Source organism: Bombus huntii, chromosome 13 (assembly GCF_024542735.1).
Source record: "Bombus huntii isolate Logan2020A chromosome 13, iyBomHunt1.1, whole genome shotgun sequence".
Taxonomy (NCBI): Eukaryota; Metazoa; Arthropoda; class Insecta; order Hymenoptera; family Apidae; genus Bombus; species Bombus huntii.
This window is the reverse complement of record NC_066250.1, coordinates 8124788-8143047: the sequence shown is the minus strand read 5'-3', so window position 1 is coordinate 8143047 and position 18260 is coordinate 8124788. Positions and strand designations below refer to the sequence as shown.

Sequence of the window (18260 nt, the reverse complement as noted above, 5' to 3'; positions counted from 1 at the left end):
ATCAATATAGATCGTGGTCACCTCTGTGATACTTCGAACGTTTTACTCGTCACGGACAAAATTAAAATTGGATAAGAAAGAGAAGGACAAAGTAACAAAAAGTAACGAAAATTTTACAACGTAATAGTCGATCAACTTGTAATATTTCCATCGAAATTTTGCTTTTTATCCCATGACGACTCAATGTTGTCCACCTACAATTTCACCGTATTTGAACAAATAGTGATATGATAGTGATATCTCTGGTATCTTCACGGACAAGGACTTGAAACGCGTTTTATATGGTAGTGACAATTGGCGCGATGCGTAACGGAAGAAAAATCGGAACTACCGATTGTCCCATTCGTCTTTTGAAGTTCCTACGTTCATCTTAAAATGGCAATCAGTGTTGGCGATGAGAAAAAACTTAATAACGGCCAGGTCACGTGTAGAATGTAAAACAGCGCGACGCGTTATTGAACGATAACTGCAAGTTATTAGGGTCGATTGACGAGTAACTGGACGTAAGGAGCGCGTAAAATGCCTCTCGCGGTGTGCGTGCACGTACAGAGCTCCGCCTCGATTGTTGTTGCCCTCGCTATTGGCGTTGACCGCCGACGTTACATATGGAAATTACTCCCGTACGAATGTCGCTAAGACTAATTTGACCGTACGCGCAACGTTACATTAACATTCGTGTCGAGATCGAAGCTTCGCACCAGCTTCAGTCAGTCCTCTTCTTCACGGACGCACGGTGCCACCATCCTGAAAACGGTTTCGATCTCCGTTTCGATCGAAAATTTGTTTGAAAGTTTCTTCTCGATCGCCTTTATCTTAACTAAAACGCGAGTGTCCCCAAACAGATGTCGATTCGGGTGTCCTTCGACTTGGCAAAGTATAAAGTATAAAATAAAAGAAATGTAAAATCGCAGGGAAACTAGGGGTACAGTGAGTTAAGGGCAAAGATTCGATCTTGCGCGGTGAAACGCGCGATACGCGAATGCGATTTATGACTGCGCAATGTGGTACGATGAAGTAGAATAGGTAGATCAACTGGACTGAGAAGAAGGGGTCGACTTGCTTTCAGACAAGATGAGGAGCGCGAGTAGTTTGGATCAGTATAACGACGACGACTTCTTCAGCGGTGGGCCTTGTCCTTCTTGTCGGTTAGCCATTAACAAGGAGACTGGTCGACTAAAGTTCGTAAGATGTCCAAAATTAGCTAATGACTATCAAAAGTATCGATCGATTAGTTAGAATCGGCAATTGGGGAACACGATATTTGAAACTACAGGTGGTGCATGGGCGGAAACGACACTTGGCGCTTCCGAGTGAAACTGATGCTCTTGATTCCAGCCGTGTTACTGCCGATCACTATAATCTTCATCGCTCTGTCGCGGTCGCAGGTGATCGGCAAGGCTCCTTATCATCGTACGTATTTGGTCCAGACAAGGAGGCAGGACGAGAGGACCGAGGAGAGTTTTCCGCGTAAGTCTATTGCCACGGTACACATAACGACACGCTCGTAAAATGCACTCGATATTAACGACGTCCGGTCTGTTGGCTACTCGTGTACATCTGAATAGCGAAATAGAGTGCGAGATGTGTGGCGTGATTTATCGATCGTTGTCAGAAGAAAATAATTCAAGCGGATCTTGCGATGGGGGGTCGGTGTAGTTGAAATTGTTCTTGAGGCTTCTTACAAGTCGTTAGAGTAAGTTGTCCCAAGGCTGTTCTCGCAGGAAGAATATTCGAGTTTAATCGTTTTCCTGTCCTACCATGTTGCACATGTAATCCGTTCTAAGATTACATAGGTATATTGGTAATGAACTCTCGTCACAGGAGACGACGTTGAATATAGGTCACGGGCAGGGAGATGATTCGACTTTTACTTTAAAATTGTACATTCTCCATGATGGAAATTATATCTAACAGAAAGAAAAAGGATATTTTTAGAAATGTTATAAAAGTTTCAAATATAAATATAAAGCGACATAGAAGAAAGGAGAAGTATATTATTTATAGAAACTGTTAGCAGCGACCAGCCGCAGCGAGACAGAGAGGGCCGGTGAAGAAGAGGAAGAAGACAAAATCCTAGCACCTGGAATGAAAACAAGCTACGTGCCAGTGGAGACTCTACTTTCGTCAAGGCAGCTACAACGACACAAGAGAGACCTAGACGCGGTACTTTATCCAAAGCAAATCAAATTCAAAGCGATTCTAACCAATACCACTTTTCTTCCTCGTCTTATTTATTTCTTCTTTGTTATTTTCCATTTTCTTTAAAAAAAAAACACACGTAAAAACAAAAAATATACAACATCCGTTCGCCTTTGCCGATCTACGATCATCAGCTACGAACGTGCAGTATAATATCGATCGATTGACGACAAATAGTCCCGAAGAAAGAACGAAGGACGTCAGGATTTTCGAGCATCCTCCACGCTCGAGCTATTCAACGTTGCGTTCTTCGGAATTTTATATTCGAATCGACGCGATACGAGGATAAGCAGATTGGCAAACGGGCAACGGCTTGTCCAGATCTGATATCGATATCGAGAATCGCGAGACGTTAGACACTTGTGTGCAATGATCTGAGTCTCTTCAAGAAATAACGATGGTTTTCTCTCGCATTTTTTCGCTCGTTCTAGGCGAGCGGATTCGCGCTGTTCAATCCTTTGCAACCTTGCAAGCGTAATTCTTTTATAGTCAAATATTTTTGTAACGACGTAGACGTATGCGAAGTGAAAAAAGATTGCAGAGGGTTGACGTTTCATTGCAAAAGAACGCAGTAGAGTAAAGTGGAAGTTGCTAATGAGAATTAATAGTCATACGATTGTATCTGTGTTTTGTATCAGTCTATCGAATTATGAAAATTTTGACAGCCTTATAAAGAGTTGACAAAGGTGTCTTCGATAATAAGTTAAGCGACAATGTTCGAGAAGAAGACGAGCCACTTTGGATAACGTGTCGTGCGCAGCGACGTTAATTAGAGTTAATCAACATTAAATTAGCGTTACTGGTGAACAGTATAAATATCGATCGTCTCACTGCCAATCATCTCGTTTCGTACAAGGTCAATTAAATTCGACATGTCTTTTACTTCATGGCCGAGACAACTCTGAGATATAAAGACACGATACCTACGCTACATACACAGATATCGATTCACCTTCCAACTACTCAATTTTCTATTTTAAAAAGCACCGTAAAAATATCATTTTTGTGCGAATATTCGATACAGGATCAACCGATAGACTACAACGTTGAGAAAGCAGACGATCAAAATTCCGACGAAGACATCTACAACTTCCTGGACGATTATTACACCGAGGTGGACACCGATGAGGTCAAGGAAAACTCTGAAATACAAAGCAACGACTATCGAGAGTAATTATCCAAATACTACTCGATAGACTGCGGAATATTTATGCATTAATGAGAAATTTAAACATGCAAAGATTCGCAGAATATGCAAATATATACAACATCTAAAGTACAATGTTCATTATAGTAATATATGTTTAGTAGATGAAACTCCACTGCTGTAATTGTATTCGTAAAAATATAGATTTACATAAATATCCGCAGTCTATTAATCAAATTCCATTTATTATTTCTACTTAAATTATAGTTGAATTTCGTTTACACGAACCTATCGGAGAACAAATATTTTATATGATCGAAGCTCGTATCTAGCGATCCTCTCTATGAGGATCTTGTGATTTTTCGTCCATAATAAAAATTTACGTTCGAATAAATGAATTCGATCAGCAAAACTTCATTCTATCGGACACAAACTGAAATTTCGTTCAAATAAATCAAATAAATAGAGTTCTGCTATATCAAAAATTTCACCGGTGATACGCCTTCGAACTTATAACACCCGCAATCAGCTCTGTTCAGAAATTATCTTCTTCAGGTACGGCGAGCATACGCACGACGCGCGTAAGAACGAAGAACTGCGCTCCAAGTTCTTCACGTACGACAATATCGAAGAGCGTTCTCAGGACGAATCAGACGAGGGTGAACAAGGTGGTAGACACTCGATTTCCGTCGACGATTCGGACACCAGTCTGCCAATCGTCGACGACCAAAACGACGACGACACTGGCACGGATTTCCACGCGTTTTGGAAAGGCGAGGGAAACGCGTGGGCCATCAGAGAAGCTCAAGGTACACTTGTGACGTAGTCTCTCTAATTACTTTGCATAATTGCTGCTCATACGCTTTTTAAGAAACAGATATTCGCCGCAGCAAAAATCATGCTGAAGTACATGGACAGGAGCGCTGATCCTTGCGAGGACTTTTACCAGTTTGCCTGTGGCAATTGGGCGAAACATAATCCTATCCCTAAAGACAAAGCTGCCTACGATACCTTCGAAATGATCAGAGAATCGTTGGACTCTGTGTTGAAAGAGCTTCTCGAAGATCCTATACCGAAAGGATTGCAATTGTACACGGATGACGCGACGCTCAAGGCTAAATATTTGTATCGCAGTTGCATGAACTACGGTAAATTGTTTTTCGATTGGGTTTCTTCAGAGATTTCTGTAAGTGGTTGCCAATTTTAACACGATACATGTGGCTAGAGATCTTGGAGCAACGCATGGAACGGCCGCTTATACAGCTTCTAGATGAACTTGGTGGATGGCCCATATTGAGACCAAATTGGGATCCGGAAAAGTTCGATTGGCTCCTCTTGGTTGCACAATTGAGGCTTTATAATAATGACATTCTCATTTCGGAATGGGTGGCGCCGGACATTAAAAACAGCGACCAGTACGTTATACAGGTAGAAACTCGGAATTTTTCGAGAACTTCGAGATAAAAATTTTACTTCATTTTGTAGCTCAGCGAATGTTTCATGAAATTAATATAATATATCAAATCTTTTAATAATTTTACACGGTTCCTCGCGAAAACTATTTTCGTAGTGAATGTTATTAAAAAATACTTCTCTTTGACTTCCACATAATGGAGAAGCAAAAATATCAAGTTTAAGAAAAGTTTAATTGCAGTTCGATCAGACATCATTGGGTCTACCTACAAGAGACTACTTTCTCCAGCCATCGAATACCATTTACTTAAAAGCTTACAAAAATTATTTAATAAAAATTTCCACTCTCTTGGGCGCATCTTTGCAAAACGCTACTATAGACGCTGACGAATTGATAGAATTCGAAACTAAGCTCGCCAAGGTAAGTCAATTATAATTTCTATAATTTTCTGACTTATTTCTATTATGTCCGCTATTGAACGATTAATTTCGGGTTTCACAGATCACGTCTTCCCCCGACGAGCGAAGAAACGTTTCAGAGTTATATCAAAGAATGAGCATCGGAGAATTAAGGACACTGGTGCCACAAATTAACTGGCATCGATATTTAACGATCGTTCTGGCACGACCAACGAATGTTTCCGAGCCGGTCGTTGTCTATGCGTTGCAGTATATTCAAGATTTGGTGAATTTGCTCTCGAAAACTAGTCCACGGTACAATCTTTCATGTAAAATACAATAGTAAAAAGTAGACACTGTTTCATAAGTTTGATTTTTGAGGAGATGTTTGAGAAGTTTGGAAACTTTGAAATTTCTTATTTATGAGTACCTTTTCTTTGCAGGACTATCGCGAATTATCTTCTATGGCGGTTCGTCAGGCACAGAGTAAACAATCTGGACGATCGATTTCAGGAAGCTAAGCAAAAATTTTATTATATTCTGTTTGGAAGGGAACAAGCACCGTCCAGATGGAAAAATTGTGTGGCACAAGTGAACTCTAACATGGGCATGGCTGTGGGCTCCATGTTCGTGAAAAAATATTTCGACGAAAAAAGCAAAAACGATGTAAGAACTGTTCCTATTTTCATTAATGAACATTCACTAATTTTGTAAATTTATTTTTTTGACTAATTATTTGTTTATTTATTGTCTCTTTCGTTCCATACCACGTTTATATTGCGCCTTGAAATATTCTATTATTTCTGATGGCTTTCATCAATCTTATAGTTATTTTAATAAAGAATCGGATAAATGAAAATGTGTTTTCTCCTCATTAGAATGTAAATTATAATTCGTCATAATTGAGCTTCGACATTCTCGTTATTCTCGTACCTGTTTCTGCAGACATTGGCCATGACTCGTGATATACAACGGTCCTTCAGAGAACTCCTAAATCAAACTACTTGGATCGATGACGAAACAAAAGAACTGGCCACCGAGAAGGTAAACGCGATGCTGTTAAGGATCGGCTATCCTGATTTCATTCTACAGTCTGAGTTGTTGAACGAACGTTACAAAGATGTAAGAATCACGGATCTGGCTCTTCTTGAGATTTGATTGAATACAATGGACACATTCGTTAATTAAATTAATTTCTGGTGAACTTTCAGGTCGTGATCCGTCCAGATAAGTACTTCGAGAACACGTTGAACATCTTGCAACATTTGACCAGGGTAGAACAGGATCGACTTGGCAGCCCTGTCAATAAGACCCTGTGGAACACTGCACCTGCAGTGGTCAATGCTTACTATAGTCGCAGCAAAAATAGGATAAGTCAGTATAATTCTTTTTATATTGCGCGAACAAAAGAAACGGGAAGGTCTACAAACCTTTCCACAATTTTATACTACGATTTTTCTTTTCTTTTGCATAAGATAAAAAAGGATATCGACTAATTATTGAATTACTTTCCACTCTCAGTGTTTCCAGCTGGAATACTACAGCCGCCCTTTTATCACAGATACTTTCCACGGAGTTTAAATTACGGTGGGATCGGCGTTGTGATTGGCCATGAGATCACCCACGGCTTCGACGATAAAGGTCGATTATTCGATAAGGATGGTAATCTACATAGATGGTGGAAAGACGAGGCTATTTATGGCTTTCACGAACGAGCTCAATGCCTTATCGGTAATCGACGAAACATCTATTCTCTTAAACTTTCCTTCCAACTTTTGCTCGCTAACTCGAAAACTGTTAAATGTTTCAGACCAGTACAGTCACTATATCGTGAGCGAAGTTGGAATGCAGATTGATGGAATGAATACCCAGGGCGAGAATATCGCGGATAACGGCGGTATTAAACAAGCTTTTCGAGTAAGCAATTTCCTCCTGTTAGTTTTTTTAACAGCTTGTTTCTGAACTTTTCTTCAGTTCTTTAATAACATTTAACCCTGTCACGGTCGTCTGATTTTTATATTCCATTCTTTTAACAAGTGGACAGACTTTTAACATTTTAAAAATTCTTTCTTTTCCGTCAATCATTGATCAGCAAATTTCTCAAAAGTTATATATCGTTTCAACAATTATAATTAATAACTTTGTCATGATTTTTATATGACACTTCCTTAAACCGTTTTGTCTTTATTTAGGCTTACGAAAGATGGTTACGCGCAAACGGCGACGCTGACGAAACTCTGCCAGGTTTAAACGCGACTGGAAAGCAATTGTTCTTCCTGAACTTCGCGCAAGTGTGGTGCGGCTCGATGAGACCGGAAGCTACCAGGAATAAGTTGAAGACCGCCGTCCATTCACCTGGCAAGTTTCGCGTAATCGGCACCTTATCGAATTCGGAGGATTTCGCAGAAGTATTTTATTGCCCGCTGGGTGCACCTATGAATCCAGTTAACAAATGCTCCGTTTGGTGACCAATGGTGTGCTTATCTGTTTCTACCAAACTTATCATCGCATCGATCGTTGATCGAATAAATTAATCAGAGCTACGTGATCAAGAAAAAAAGAAGAAGATCGTTCGTTGCTCGATTGTGTGAAGCAAACGAAGTTTAGACTGTGTAGGTGTAATCGTTGAAATTAGTCTTTACGTTCCAGAGACTATTGCCAGATTCACGTTAAGATTTTAACGAAACTATAGTTCTATGCTTTCGATGATAGCTGATGCTGTAGAGTATACACAATTTATGCTGAAATTACTAGGAAATCAAGAATAGGATGAAGGAAACGATGAACCGGAGTAATTGTAAGTTCTCGTTTAACGATTTACGGGCATGCAACGTAATCGATCATGGATACGAGCCGTACTAACAAAATAGGTTGTGTAACAATAAATAAGGGAATAGTATCGCTTCCGTGTGATACTACGACTTGACGATCCAAGTGTATATCGCACAAGGGAAGTATCTTGTAGATGTTTCAAACTGCTGCGCTGTTTAGAGATGTGTTAAGAATGAAATTGTAAGACAAATACCAAAGACAATAATAATTTCAGACAGTCATAAAAATCTTTACAATCTATTTCCCTGTATATCCACACACTACTACATGTATTGAATTCTTTCGTCGTTCTATTTTAGCTTACGCTTCCTGTAGATCTTTACCTGATCTTACGGAATAATCTGAGCCATTGTGATCATTCGTTACATCCACGTAATCGTGTATACTATGGATATAAACTCGTTCGCATTACATTTTGTTTTCCTTTTTTTTTTTTTTCGCAGTTAGTTTCGCGACAGAAAAAGGCGGCAAAGAAGATCGTCTCGACATACATAATCTGTCATATCATCTCGCAATGTTTCCACGAAACACACACATTGAAGAAGTCATTTATTTTATCGGTCTAATGAATGCGCCACTTTCTTTCTTACTCTTTCTTTTCTTCAGCTCCGCGTTTTCTCTTTCTTTTCTTCTTTTTACAAATCTCTTAGTTTCGCATAATATATAATAAATAGTGTAAAAATCGTTGAACATCGCAAATAGAGTATCGATGACACCGTGTACGCGGTCGTAGCCTCGATAAAAAAGTCCGCAAACATTTGTCTCGCAAAGGGATAAAAAATACAAGGAATGAACTATCTGTCTGTAAATGCGATATCGATTGACTATCTTGTCGCCTTGTACTATGGTACTCTAAATGACGTTAAAATACTTCAGTCGGAATAGCGTTCGAATGCGTCTCAATGAGTAAACTTTCATTCGATTCATATTGACTCGTCGAGGTTTACTTCATATTCTTCCATTCTTTTTTTGTCCATTTTTATTCGTAATTCTAATAGTGAGGGAGAAGACTCGTGCATGCACATGACAATGCAGTATCATCACACTTACTCGTATAAACTTACACACAGAATCGGGGGAGAAAGTGTTTCACCAATTATATAATCCTATCTTTACAATTTATTTACGTATTGCCTTCCCTTAACGAGTAATCGGTTAAAGTAGCATGGAAAAATAAAATCGTACATACATCGAGTTCTCAATTATTTAGTATAAAGAAAATGCAACGACGCATGGTGTTTGCTTAAACTAGAAGAATAATGGTGAAATTATCATCACTTATGTTTTAAATATTCTATAGCTGCTTGATTGAATTAACGCGAAAACTCCAATAGAATATTTTCATATAAAGATTGATAAAAAGTGTTCTGTGTTATTTATAGTTACAAAAGTTTCAATTTTTCTTTTTCATTTAAGCGTAAAATTCAGGTGAAACGATAATACTTACAACAATTGTATAATATGCCTCATACTAATTAATTTTCATAGCATGAATTAACACTTCATTACAGACGTATTTGCAGTCATAAGTTGTACTAATAAATCAGGAATTTTGCGAATATTATCTCGTATTATACTGACACTTTTTGCTCCTTTACCTCAGTTCCATCCTCAGTACCAAAATCTTAGTTTCCATTCTGCATTTCGTAAATTTGATGTTCATATACCCGTATAATTAAAAATACAGCCATATTATAACATGATAATTAATATTTGAAAAAAGGAACAAATGAAACAGTTAGAAAAAAAAAGAATTTTTTTACTTTCAAAAACTTTTAAGATCAAAAATGAAAAATTTTAAGCCCAACTGAAAATATCCATTATTGTTTAAACTGACAAACGGTGTGAAAATATATACAATCGAAAATGATACATAATTATCGCGATTATTTCAAAATAAAAAAACAAAGGTAGAACAAGAAGTATCGATAAAACACATATATGGAATTAACGAGAATTCCTTTTTCTCAATCTACATACACCCTGCGTTAAAAAAGCACGCTTTTTCGCCATCATTTCTTGTTTTCCTGTCGAAATCTATATATAGATCACGTTTTCGAATGATATTAAATACCACATGGAAATTTGATGGCCTTAATCCTATTTCCTTCTTTTATGTATAGCCATTACAAATTATATATAGTTTAGATTCTTTATTTTCTATGACGCTTAATCAAAATTCGTCTGTTATATATATATATATATATATATATATATATGTATAAATATATATATGTCTCGTGTTTGCTACTTCCATCCACCCAATTCAAAGTCAAGTGGAAATATACCTTAATTTCCTTTTTTTCAACTCCTATAGTACCACCATTACGTATACGTATTGCATTAACAAATATCTTCACTTGTGCAGAAACTGGTACTCCAAAATGTCTTCTTCATCTGTAAAATAGAAATGTGTGTCTTATGTTATAAGTTTCAAGGGTGGCCATCATTTAGCTGCACTAAAAGGACATACTATAGACGTATTTGGGACTACTCAGACGATAATGTAACGAAAAAACGATCGAAATAAAGGAAATGTACGATGTATGCTGGTATAAGATGTTATTAGTATTTTCCTTGAATGTATCATTTATATGCAAGAGTAACTGCAAACTATCGACAATACACACGTAACAAGTGTTCCACTACTAAATAGCTCGTGATAAACGCATTCGTAGATTTTTATTACAAATGCTCGTACAATGCTAAATATATTCAAACAAGCAATTGAAGTGCAAGAATGATCAAGACAAGATCGAAGATGCACGGTCATCGTGTTAAGTTTTATCGTAAAACAGTAGACAAATAGTTTCTGTAACGGAACTTAAAATAAGAGAAAACTTTCAAAGGAAAACAAACGAAACGAAACGAAATGAAACGAAACGAAACGGAACGGAACGGAACGGAACGAAGCGAGAGAAAAGGAACATAATGATAAAAGCTAATTAAACAAAAAATTACTTTCAGATACGGGTTACTCACTAATGTTTGAAATTCGAAAAGACAGAGATATACGGAAAGAAAGGAATCAGCGTGAGTCCCTCGATGTGACAAAATAAAATACACTCACAGATATTGTCTCTGCTATTGTTGTCCAAACCGCTAGTCAGTGTACGAGTTTCCTCGTGCATACGCCGCTCTGCATCAATCGTCAGCGCAGCACAAGGCACAAAAATGACTCGATTACGTCTTTGACATGATGTAATCCACATGCGCACAACGTAAGTTGCAAAGGGGAATTGAGTCGTTTGTTAGACAGAAAGCAGCACGTCCTTTTAGAGCGGCGCAATAAATAGAAAATAAAATAAACCAAGTTCGGAGTATGTCTGTGAGTCGCAAAATTTGCATTTTCACTCTTTTTCATCCTCGGTATCATTTTTTATTCAAATAATAAATGGATCTTGGTTTGTAAATATTAATTTGAAGCAATACATTGTAAATACACATTTTGCCTTTCTCAAACATACTGTACAACCTGTCTGCAACATAAAATATGTATATATTTTACAGAATAATATATAATGATTGGTACCATAATGATATCGATAAACCAGTTCGTGTAAACTACCTTCTTAAATATCGAATTACATAATCATTTGCAGCGAAATGAAAACATTTCCATTGAAATTAACGATTAAATGCCAGTGCGCAATTTTCCAACAAAATCTTTCCTATACAATCTATGCATTATGTGCTTATCAAATCGGTAAAAAATTTCTTATAATACCGTTATATTATTCTCTACAGGGGACAGTATAAAAAAGTGCCTATTTATCGATAATTATAAGATGCCGAAGAAAAGGGGGAAATAAAAAGAGGTTTCAGTCGTTATTTTGGAAAATTGCACGATTAGACAACGAAATTTTCAAACATGGTTGCATGTTATATAAAAAGACGTAGGTAGTATTTTCTATAATATACGTTTTATAAATATTAAGGAAGCAATGTAAATAGTTCGTGTAAATATAAAAAGTAGTAAAATCGATAGAAAAAGAAACGTAAAAATCGCTACTGATTTTTTTTTTCATTTTAACGTGAAATGTTTGGTAGGAAGAAACATCACACCATATTTGAAATTACTCTTATAGTGTTACGACGCCAATGCATTTATGTGCATCGAATGCAAGTATTTTCTAGCGGCATTTTATAAAAAGAACGTTATTTAAATACAACGTGATATGCTAAATAAAAATTTATATCATAATAACGCAACGGCAAGACGCAATTAAATGTAATGAACGTTTGTTGAAATTAAATAAGCTTGTGTGTGTGTGTGTGTGTGTGTGAGATGCAGAAGATAATTCGTAAGAATTCGTAATAATTCATTAGATAAGATGACATCAATGAACATAAACAGTAAAGAAATGCATACACCTGGGAAGCTTGTATATATAAATTATATGTCGCAGTTCCTTTTTCAGTACTTTCTAACACTGATAAGATGGCACATTTAATATGAGCATAATTCGATCTATTTACATATTGTCGAACTTTGTGATGCAATACCACACAACATAATTTTAAACAATTTCTTTTTGTTCATCAGCAAATAACTGGAATCAGTAGGAATACAATAAAAATTTGTCCTTTACGCATGGACAATCTCAATTTAAATGATTCACCAATAATTGCCCGATATACAATAACAATCGTATTGCATATTTTCTTTGTACATGCATATATATGCTTTTTTTTCGTTTTTCCTCCTTCTTTTTATTTAAAGCGGATTAGTCTTAAAGAATGTGTTTGCAAAGCAATAATTAGTGAACCTTTTAACATTTCGAAATAATATCCTCTCGATTTTAAAGAAATAGCTGCCCCATTGTCGTAGACAATCCTAGAACGCAAGCAATGGAAAAATATTAATAAAAAAATACGTACCTTTTTTTTTATAAAATAATTATAATTTACATGCATTACGTAGCGAATTATTGCAATGTTCATTACGTATATTTATCGACATAAACCGTGTTATTTACATGACCATGCTTGTGCTCTACTTCATGTGCGATCGTGCTTTACATCAACAAATACACCGTAATATATTTATAGTAAAGCGTGCAGTATAGTGTATGTATAATAATAATAATGAATTATCGATATTAAATACTGAGTTTCTCGTACATAATAGTTGTACTAGGCTCGTTATTGCTATATGTATGCTAAACTTCAACACAACAGTTGCATATTTCATGCACAACATTGAAAATGTACTTGTTTTTTTTCTTTCAGCAAAGCTTAATAATAATAATACAATTTTAGTTTTATCTCGTATATATACTTTAGTATATATGTAAATTTTCAAATTCATACTAATCAAATAATGAAAATGAAAGGAATAGTAAATGAATTATAATCAACAGCTACTATAGCTAATAAAATCAATATTCTAAAAATGATCTGAAATTTTATTATTATTATGGCATAAAAAATACCTGTATTACTCTTTGTTGAATTTAAATCTTACATTCTGATGCAACTTCTTTGAACCACATTAGTATGTACATTTACATATTACATGCAAATATTTTAATGAATATAAAATACATTTAATAGAGACGAACTTCCAAAAATATTATTACTGTCAAGTATATAATATAAAGTGGAATGCAAAGTTGAAACGACACGTATGAACAAATCGTTAAAACATCAAATACGAATTATATAAACCTGGAAATAAATTGAATAGGGCAACGAATAAATACTTTGAAATACCATATAAGATTCACTGTAAATATACGTTATCTATTTATATGATTTCTACTAACGTTAAAAGGATAAAGAGATTACACCTAGCGCCAATTTATAAGATCTTATGTAATCTGTCAGATAAATTTGTCAAAGTATTCATTCGGAAATATTCAATTATATGTTGCTCTTTTCTCTAAATTTATAACTCATCTATTTACAACACCGGCATCTACATAACATCAACAAAGAATTCACAAGGATTTCCCATCGCAATGCGAAATGACTGTCTACTACCAGATAAGTCTTGTTGGTTCTGTTGATTTCCTGAACCAGTTCCTGTCTGCACAGATTGTTCAGAACCACTGGAACGACTGCGACTGCCGTTAGACCTCTTTCCATTCGAACCATTTCCATTGCCAGAATTTTTACTTGGCATAGTTGGCACTGATGGAATATGCAATTCAGATTCAGATGCTGAAGAACAGGACTTCAAATCGTGAATAGGTTCTTTGCAAATATGCTCACTACCTGCGCTACTGCCGCCTGATAAAATATAATACTTTGAAACACACACTGAATAACCATTACGCTAATCGCGATATAAAATGCGATCCTCACCTGAACCGCTATGAACACTTTCTTCTCGGTGATAACCATATACAGTTGGTTCGTTAGTGAAGTTAAATGGCATTGGACTGTAACCAGTTGCAGAATGAGGTGCATATGTCCCTGAATAAGGCATGTCCCAGGCATTCGGCGGAGGTAATGGTCCGACTGTATCGCAATCTAGTTTCATGCTACTCATAGATGAACACAGGTCACCGAATATATAATAACATTGTTCAGAAAATGTTATCTTGTTCACTGTATGCCTAATAAATCCAGCCTTTAGCATAAGAGATGCGTATTTTCTTGCATCGCGTCGATCAATAAATCCTTCTACGTGAGTATTAAGCCAATCCACAACATCTGCTCCAATAAATGCACTTGGTATTACTATTTTAAGCCACATACGATCACGAATTTCCAACCCTGAGTCAGGCCGAGCCATCGCTCGCACTACTGTTGGCATATCGGTATTCACCGTAAGATGAAGTTCTTCCAATGGTCCTAATCAAAATGTATTTTTTACGGAACATTCGTTTCTTTAAATCGATTTAAATCTAATATTTATTTAACTCACGTTCTGTATCTGGCAGTGTGCTTGCAAGACTGCTTGATGTTGAAGTTATTGTTGTGGCGCTTGGCGGGCGTGGAGGAAAACCTTCACCCCTTATAGCAGCCGTATGTGCCACCCAAGCACCAGGATCTATAGGCCGTACAGGTTCTGTACGTGGTATTGTGAAATACCCTTTTGGATTTGGATCCCAGCACTTTGCAACAACTAATTTGATTGGTCTAAAGATTACATTTATAATCATGTTATATTCTTGTAATTCGTTTATTGAAATTTTAATGCATTGCTATATTAAACAAACATACCCTGGTTTCTGAACTACTTCACGTAGTACTTTAACTGCCTCGTCATTAGACATATTTTCAAAATTAATGTCATTTACTTGAAGAATCATGTCACCAGGTTCTATTCTGCCATCTAAAGCAACTGCTCCCCTGTACATTGAAAATTAATTAAATGAAAGAGCTGCTGTTATAAATATATTGACTTTATTTTGCTGAATACTCTGTTCTAACAATTCATTGTACAGAGCTCTATGTACAATATAATTTAAAATTCACTGCAGTTTAACACATACCCTTTCATTATTGAACCAACATAGATTCCACCATCTCCACCTTTGTTACTTTGACCAACAATGCTAATCCCAAGGAAATTAACAGTATCCATATTCAATGAAACTGTTATGATATTCAAAGACATTGTACTGTCTGTTATACTGCTAAAGGATGATGTTCTAGACATAGGTGGCAATCTATGACGTCTCCTCCTCTGTGGTCTACGCCGCTCTAACATCCAAATACATAAAATTCAGTTCCTAGTCTAAATCTTCAGATTTATTTTTTTTCCTTTCCTTATAAGATATATTTACCTAAAGTTGCCCTGTCAACCGTACTACTCATATTGGTATGTCTGCCTGTAGTTGATGTTATACGGCTACTAGCATCATCATCTGACTCTAAAAATGTTGTTGTCTCTAAATCTGAACTTAAAATAGAAGCAGTCTCATAACCATGGCCCGATCTGTGTTTCGAATGACCATTTATACGAAGTCCTGAATTTATAAAAAATAATGATAATGTGTGAATCTTTGCCATTTGTAACAAAGGTAATACTTAGAGCAATTAGAAGCTAAAGAATGATTCACACAGAACTAATAGCATACCATTGTATTTATTGTATTTCTCATATTTATCTGAATGGTGTCTTGAACTTTTGTGCAAATGATGCCCTTGTCGACTACTTGTAATACTTTCTGTTTCAGTTAGAGTATCATCATGTGACAATGGGGGTGGGCCACGATTTGTGTGACCAGGTGTCACATGATCAACACGATCATGTTTTGCCTCACTATGTGCCACTGAATCTGTGCACTGTGATGCACCATCCGATACATTGCTGCCTTCAGCAGACACCAGCTATCAATAAATAGATTGATGTTTTTTTCATTAAAAACTTTCTATGCTCCATTGAATTTTTATTCATATTTTATGAGAAATTTTTATGGAATAGAAAGTTCCTTATTGCTATAATCCTATAAATACTTCTCCAGTTTTACAGTGAACTAAATGAAGTAAAATTTACATGCTCTTTAACTAAAAATTTTTTTTATGTTTTGTTGACACAAAAATAACCACACATGATAAATATTAATAGTCTTTTATTAATAACTTAAGAAATTAATATTCAGAACTGAAATATTTCTGTACTTCAACATACGTTAAAAATAAATTATTTTTTGCTATAAAATAGATCCATGCTTATCACAAATAAATAAATTTTACTAATCACAGAATTTATTTAAGAATCTTACCCAGGAAACAACTCGTCCATTAAAACAGGGAAGATGGGCATCGTCATCTACAATTTCTTCTTTCACCACACTATTGAGGAAACAACATATCCCAATTATTTGTTTTATGAAAAAAACAAAGTCATAATAATAAATGCGAAACAATTATACAAATTTGAAAAGTAGCTATCTGACATAAATACAGAAAATAACAAAAGAAATATGATAATTTTGATAAAAATATAATAAATATGAAAATTTACCAAGTGGTAAATTCTGAAATAAAGTAAGAATTAAAAAATATAATTAAGCATTATTTGTGATGCATTATTTGTTATAAAAATATAATATACCGATTCGATATCGGTACAAACAATTTTCAGAAAATTGCTACGAATTGGCTATCACAATCAAACGGAAAACGAAAAAGTAACATTGTTAAAATGTAAGTCTATTCCAAAGCGGATACTGTTTAAATCGAAGGGCATTGACTCGAGTCAAAGATGAAAGATAATGCTTCGCCACTGTAACAATCGTTAATCCGTACTACGACACGAATAGATGCGTAACATTCGATGGACATGCGTATCGGTGTGACACTCACCCAAAATCATCGTCCATTGATTTGAAGAAATACTTATAATTCGGCCGATTCAAGACATTTTTGAAGTCGGCAAGAGTGACCCTTTCCGGTGAGATGGTAAGCTTCACCAAGTAGGGGGTTTCCTCGTCATCAATGTGATATATGATTTTAGTCTCTTCCATCGTCTCAACTTTATTATACTACGTGCATTTGCAGTAAAACAGATTCACCCAAAGCCCACTAATATGAACAATTCTCTTAAAACCAATATGGCGCGTCACAGTTCGAGCCAAAGCCCTCGCGCGTACGATGATTGTTCGTTCATGAATATTACAGGTTTACGTAAACTCCACGGTACGTAACATTATTACGGCTGCGTGTAGTAAGTTATAAGGAATTCGTTGACATTATTCACGAGACTCGCACGACACGTATTCGTTGCTTCCGACGAGTTGAATTAAACGTCAACATTCTTGTCGACATTACACACAGTCGCGGCAGTCGGCCCGACACTCAACTCGACTCTCCGTTCGAAGATTGGAAACGAACGAAGATAGAAAGACAATCTCCAGCCTCATTTTTACACCCTTTCAGCTATTCGCTGGCTTGATCGTCAGATGGCATTACTGCACGTTTGTCGAAGATGGCGAAGGATTCCGAAATCCAATATGCGTAACGTTTCTGTTTTCAAAGTTGTATCTGAATTTTGAGTAGAATAAAAATTACTGCTATGCATATGAATATTACAAAGAAAATTTTGCATTAACACCAGATATTTGTGAAAAAAATAAATTCTGCGAAGTTCATAATTTGTTACTTATATATATTTTTGTGGAAATTCAATTTAGAGGCGTAATCGTTTCTACGTAACTAGCAGTAGTCTGTAGTAGAAATCTATAATCCTTATTCTAATTAAAATTTAAGTTACTATTGGGATATTCAATTATATCTTATTCATTAGAAGCATATTTATATCTGTTCTTTTCATTTATTTATTTAATAGTTGATATCATACATCATGGAAGAA

At 35.8% G+C, this 18260-nt stretch overlaps 2 protein-coding genes and 1 long non-coding RNA gene across 15 annotated transcripts; 2 read left to right on the top strand and 1 right to left on the bottom strand.

The window, feature by feature from the left end:
• Positions 1-604: 604 nt before the first annotated feature.
• Positions 605-8217, top strand: LOC126872359 (neprilysin-4-like). Of its 10 annotated transcripts, none has more exons than XM_050632221.1 (15): positions 609-1178; positions 1274-1467; positions 2015-2163; positions 3224-3369; positions 3902-4155; positions 4237-4532; positions 4610-4774; positions 5001-5180; positions 5262-5473; positions 5602-5824; positions 6104-6280; positions 6370-6532; positions 6680-6889; positions 6969-7075; positions 7351-8217. In XM_050632221.1, exons 1-15 carry the CDS (start codon positions 1072-1074, stop codon positions 7624-7626), a joined length of 2859 nt encoding a protein of 952 aa, XP_050488178.1. In that variant the 5' UTR covers positions 609-1071; the 3' UTR covers positions 7627-8217. The 10 variants fall into 10 exon arrangements, with proteins under 10 accessions (XP_050488187.1, XP_050488178.1, XP_050488180.1 ...); XM_050632223.1 differs by having other exon boundaries at positions 611-1182; positions 4237-4494; positions 4572-4774; XM_050632220.1 differs by having other exon boundaries at positions 612-1178; positions 4237-4494; positions 4572-4774.
• Positions 8181-17820, bottom strand: LOC126872361 (segment polarity protein dishevelled homolog DVL-3). 4 transcript variants are annotated; one of them, XM_050632232.1, is made up of 11 exons: positions 17255-17820; positions 16672-16741; positions 16024-16276; positions 15730-15912; positions 15436-15646; positions 15164-15292; positions 14865-15079; positions 14300-14791; positions 13976-14224; positions 10973-11129; positions 8181-10387 (listed from the first exon to the last, which is right to left on the bottom strand). In XM_050632232.1, coding segments are annotated over exons 1-11 (2121 nt in total). In that variant the 5' UTR covers positions 17416-17820; the 3' UTR covers positions 8181-10386. The 4 variants fall into 4 exon arrangements, with proteins under 4 accessions (XP_050488189.1, XP_050488190.1, XP_050488192.1 ...); XM_050632233.1 differs by having other exon boundaries at positions 11061-11129; positions 17255-17818; XM_050632235.1 differs by lacking the exon at positions 10973-11129 and having other exon boundaries at positions 17255-17818.
• LOC126872380 (uncharacterized) lies at positions 11224-13445 on the top strand. Its single transcript, XR_007691955.1, has 2 exons — positions 11224-11318; positions 11738-13445. It is a non-coding gene; the product is annotated as an uncharacterized LOC126872380 (long non-coding RNA).
• Positions 17821-18260: the final 440 nt, after the last annotated feature.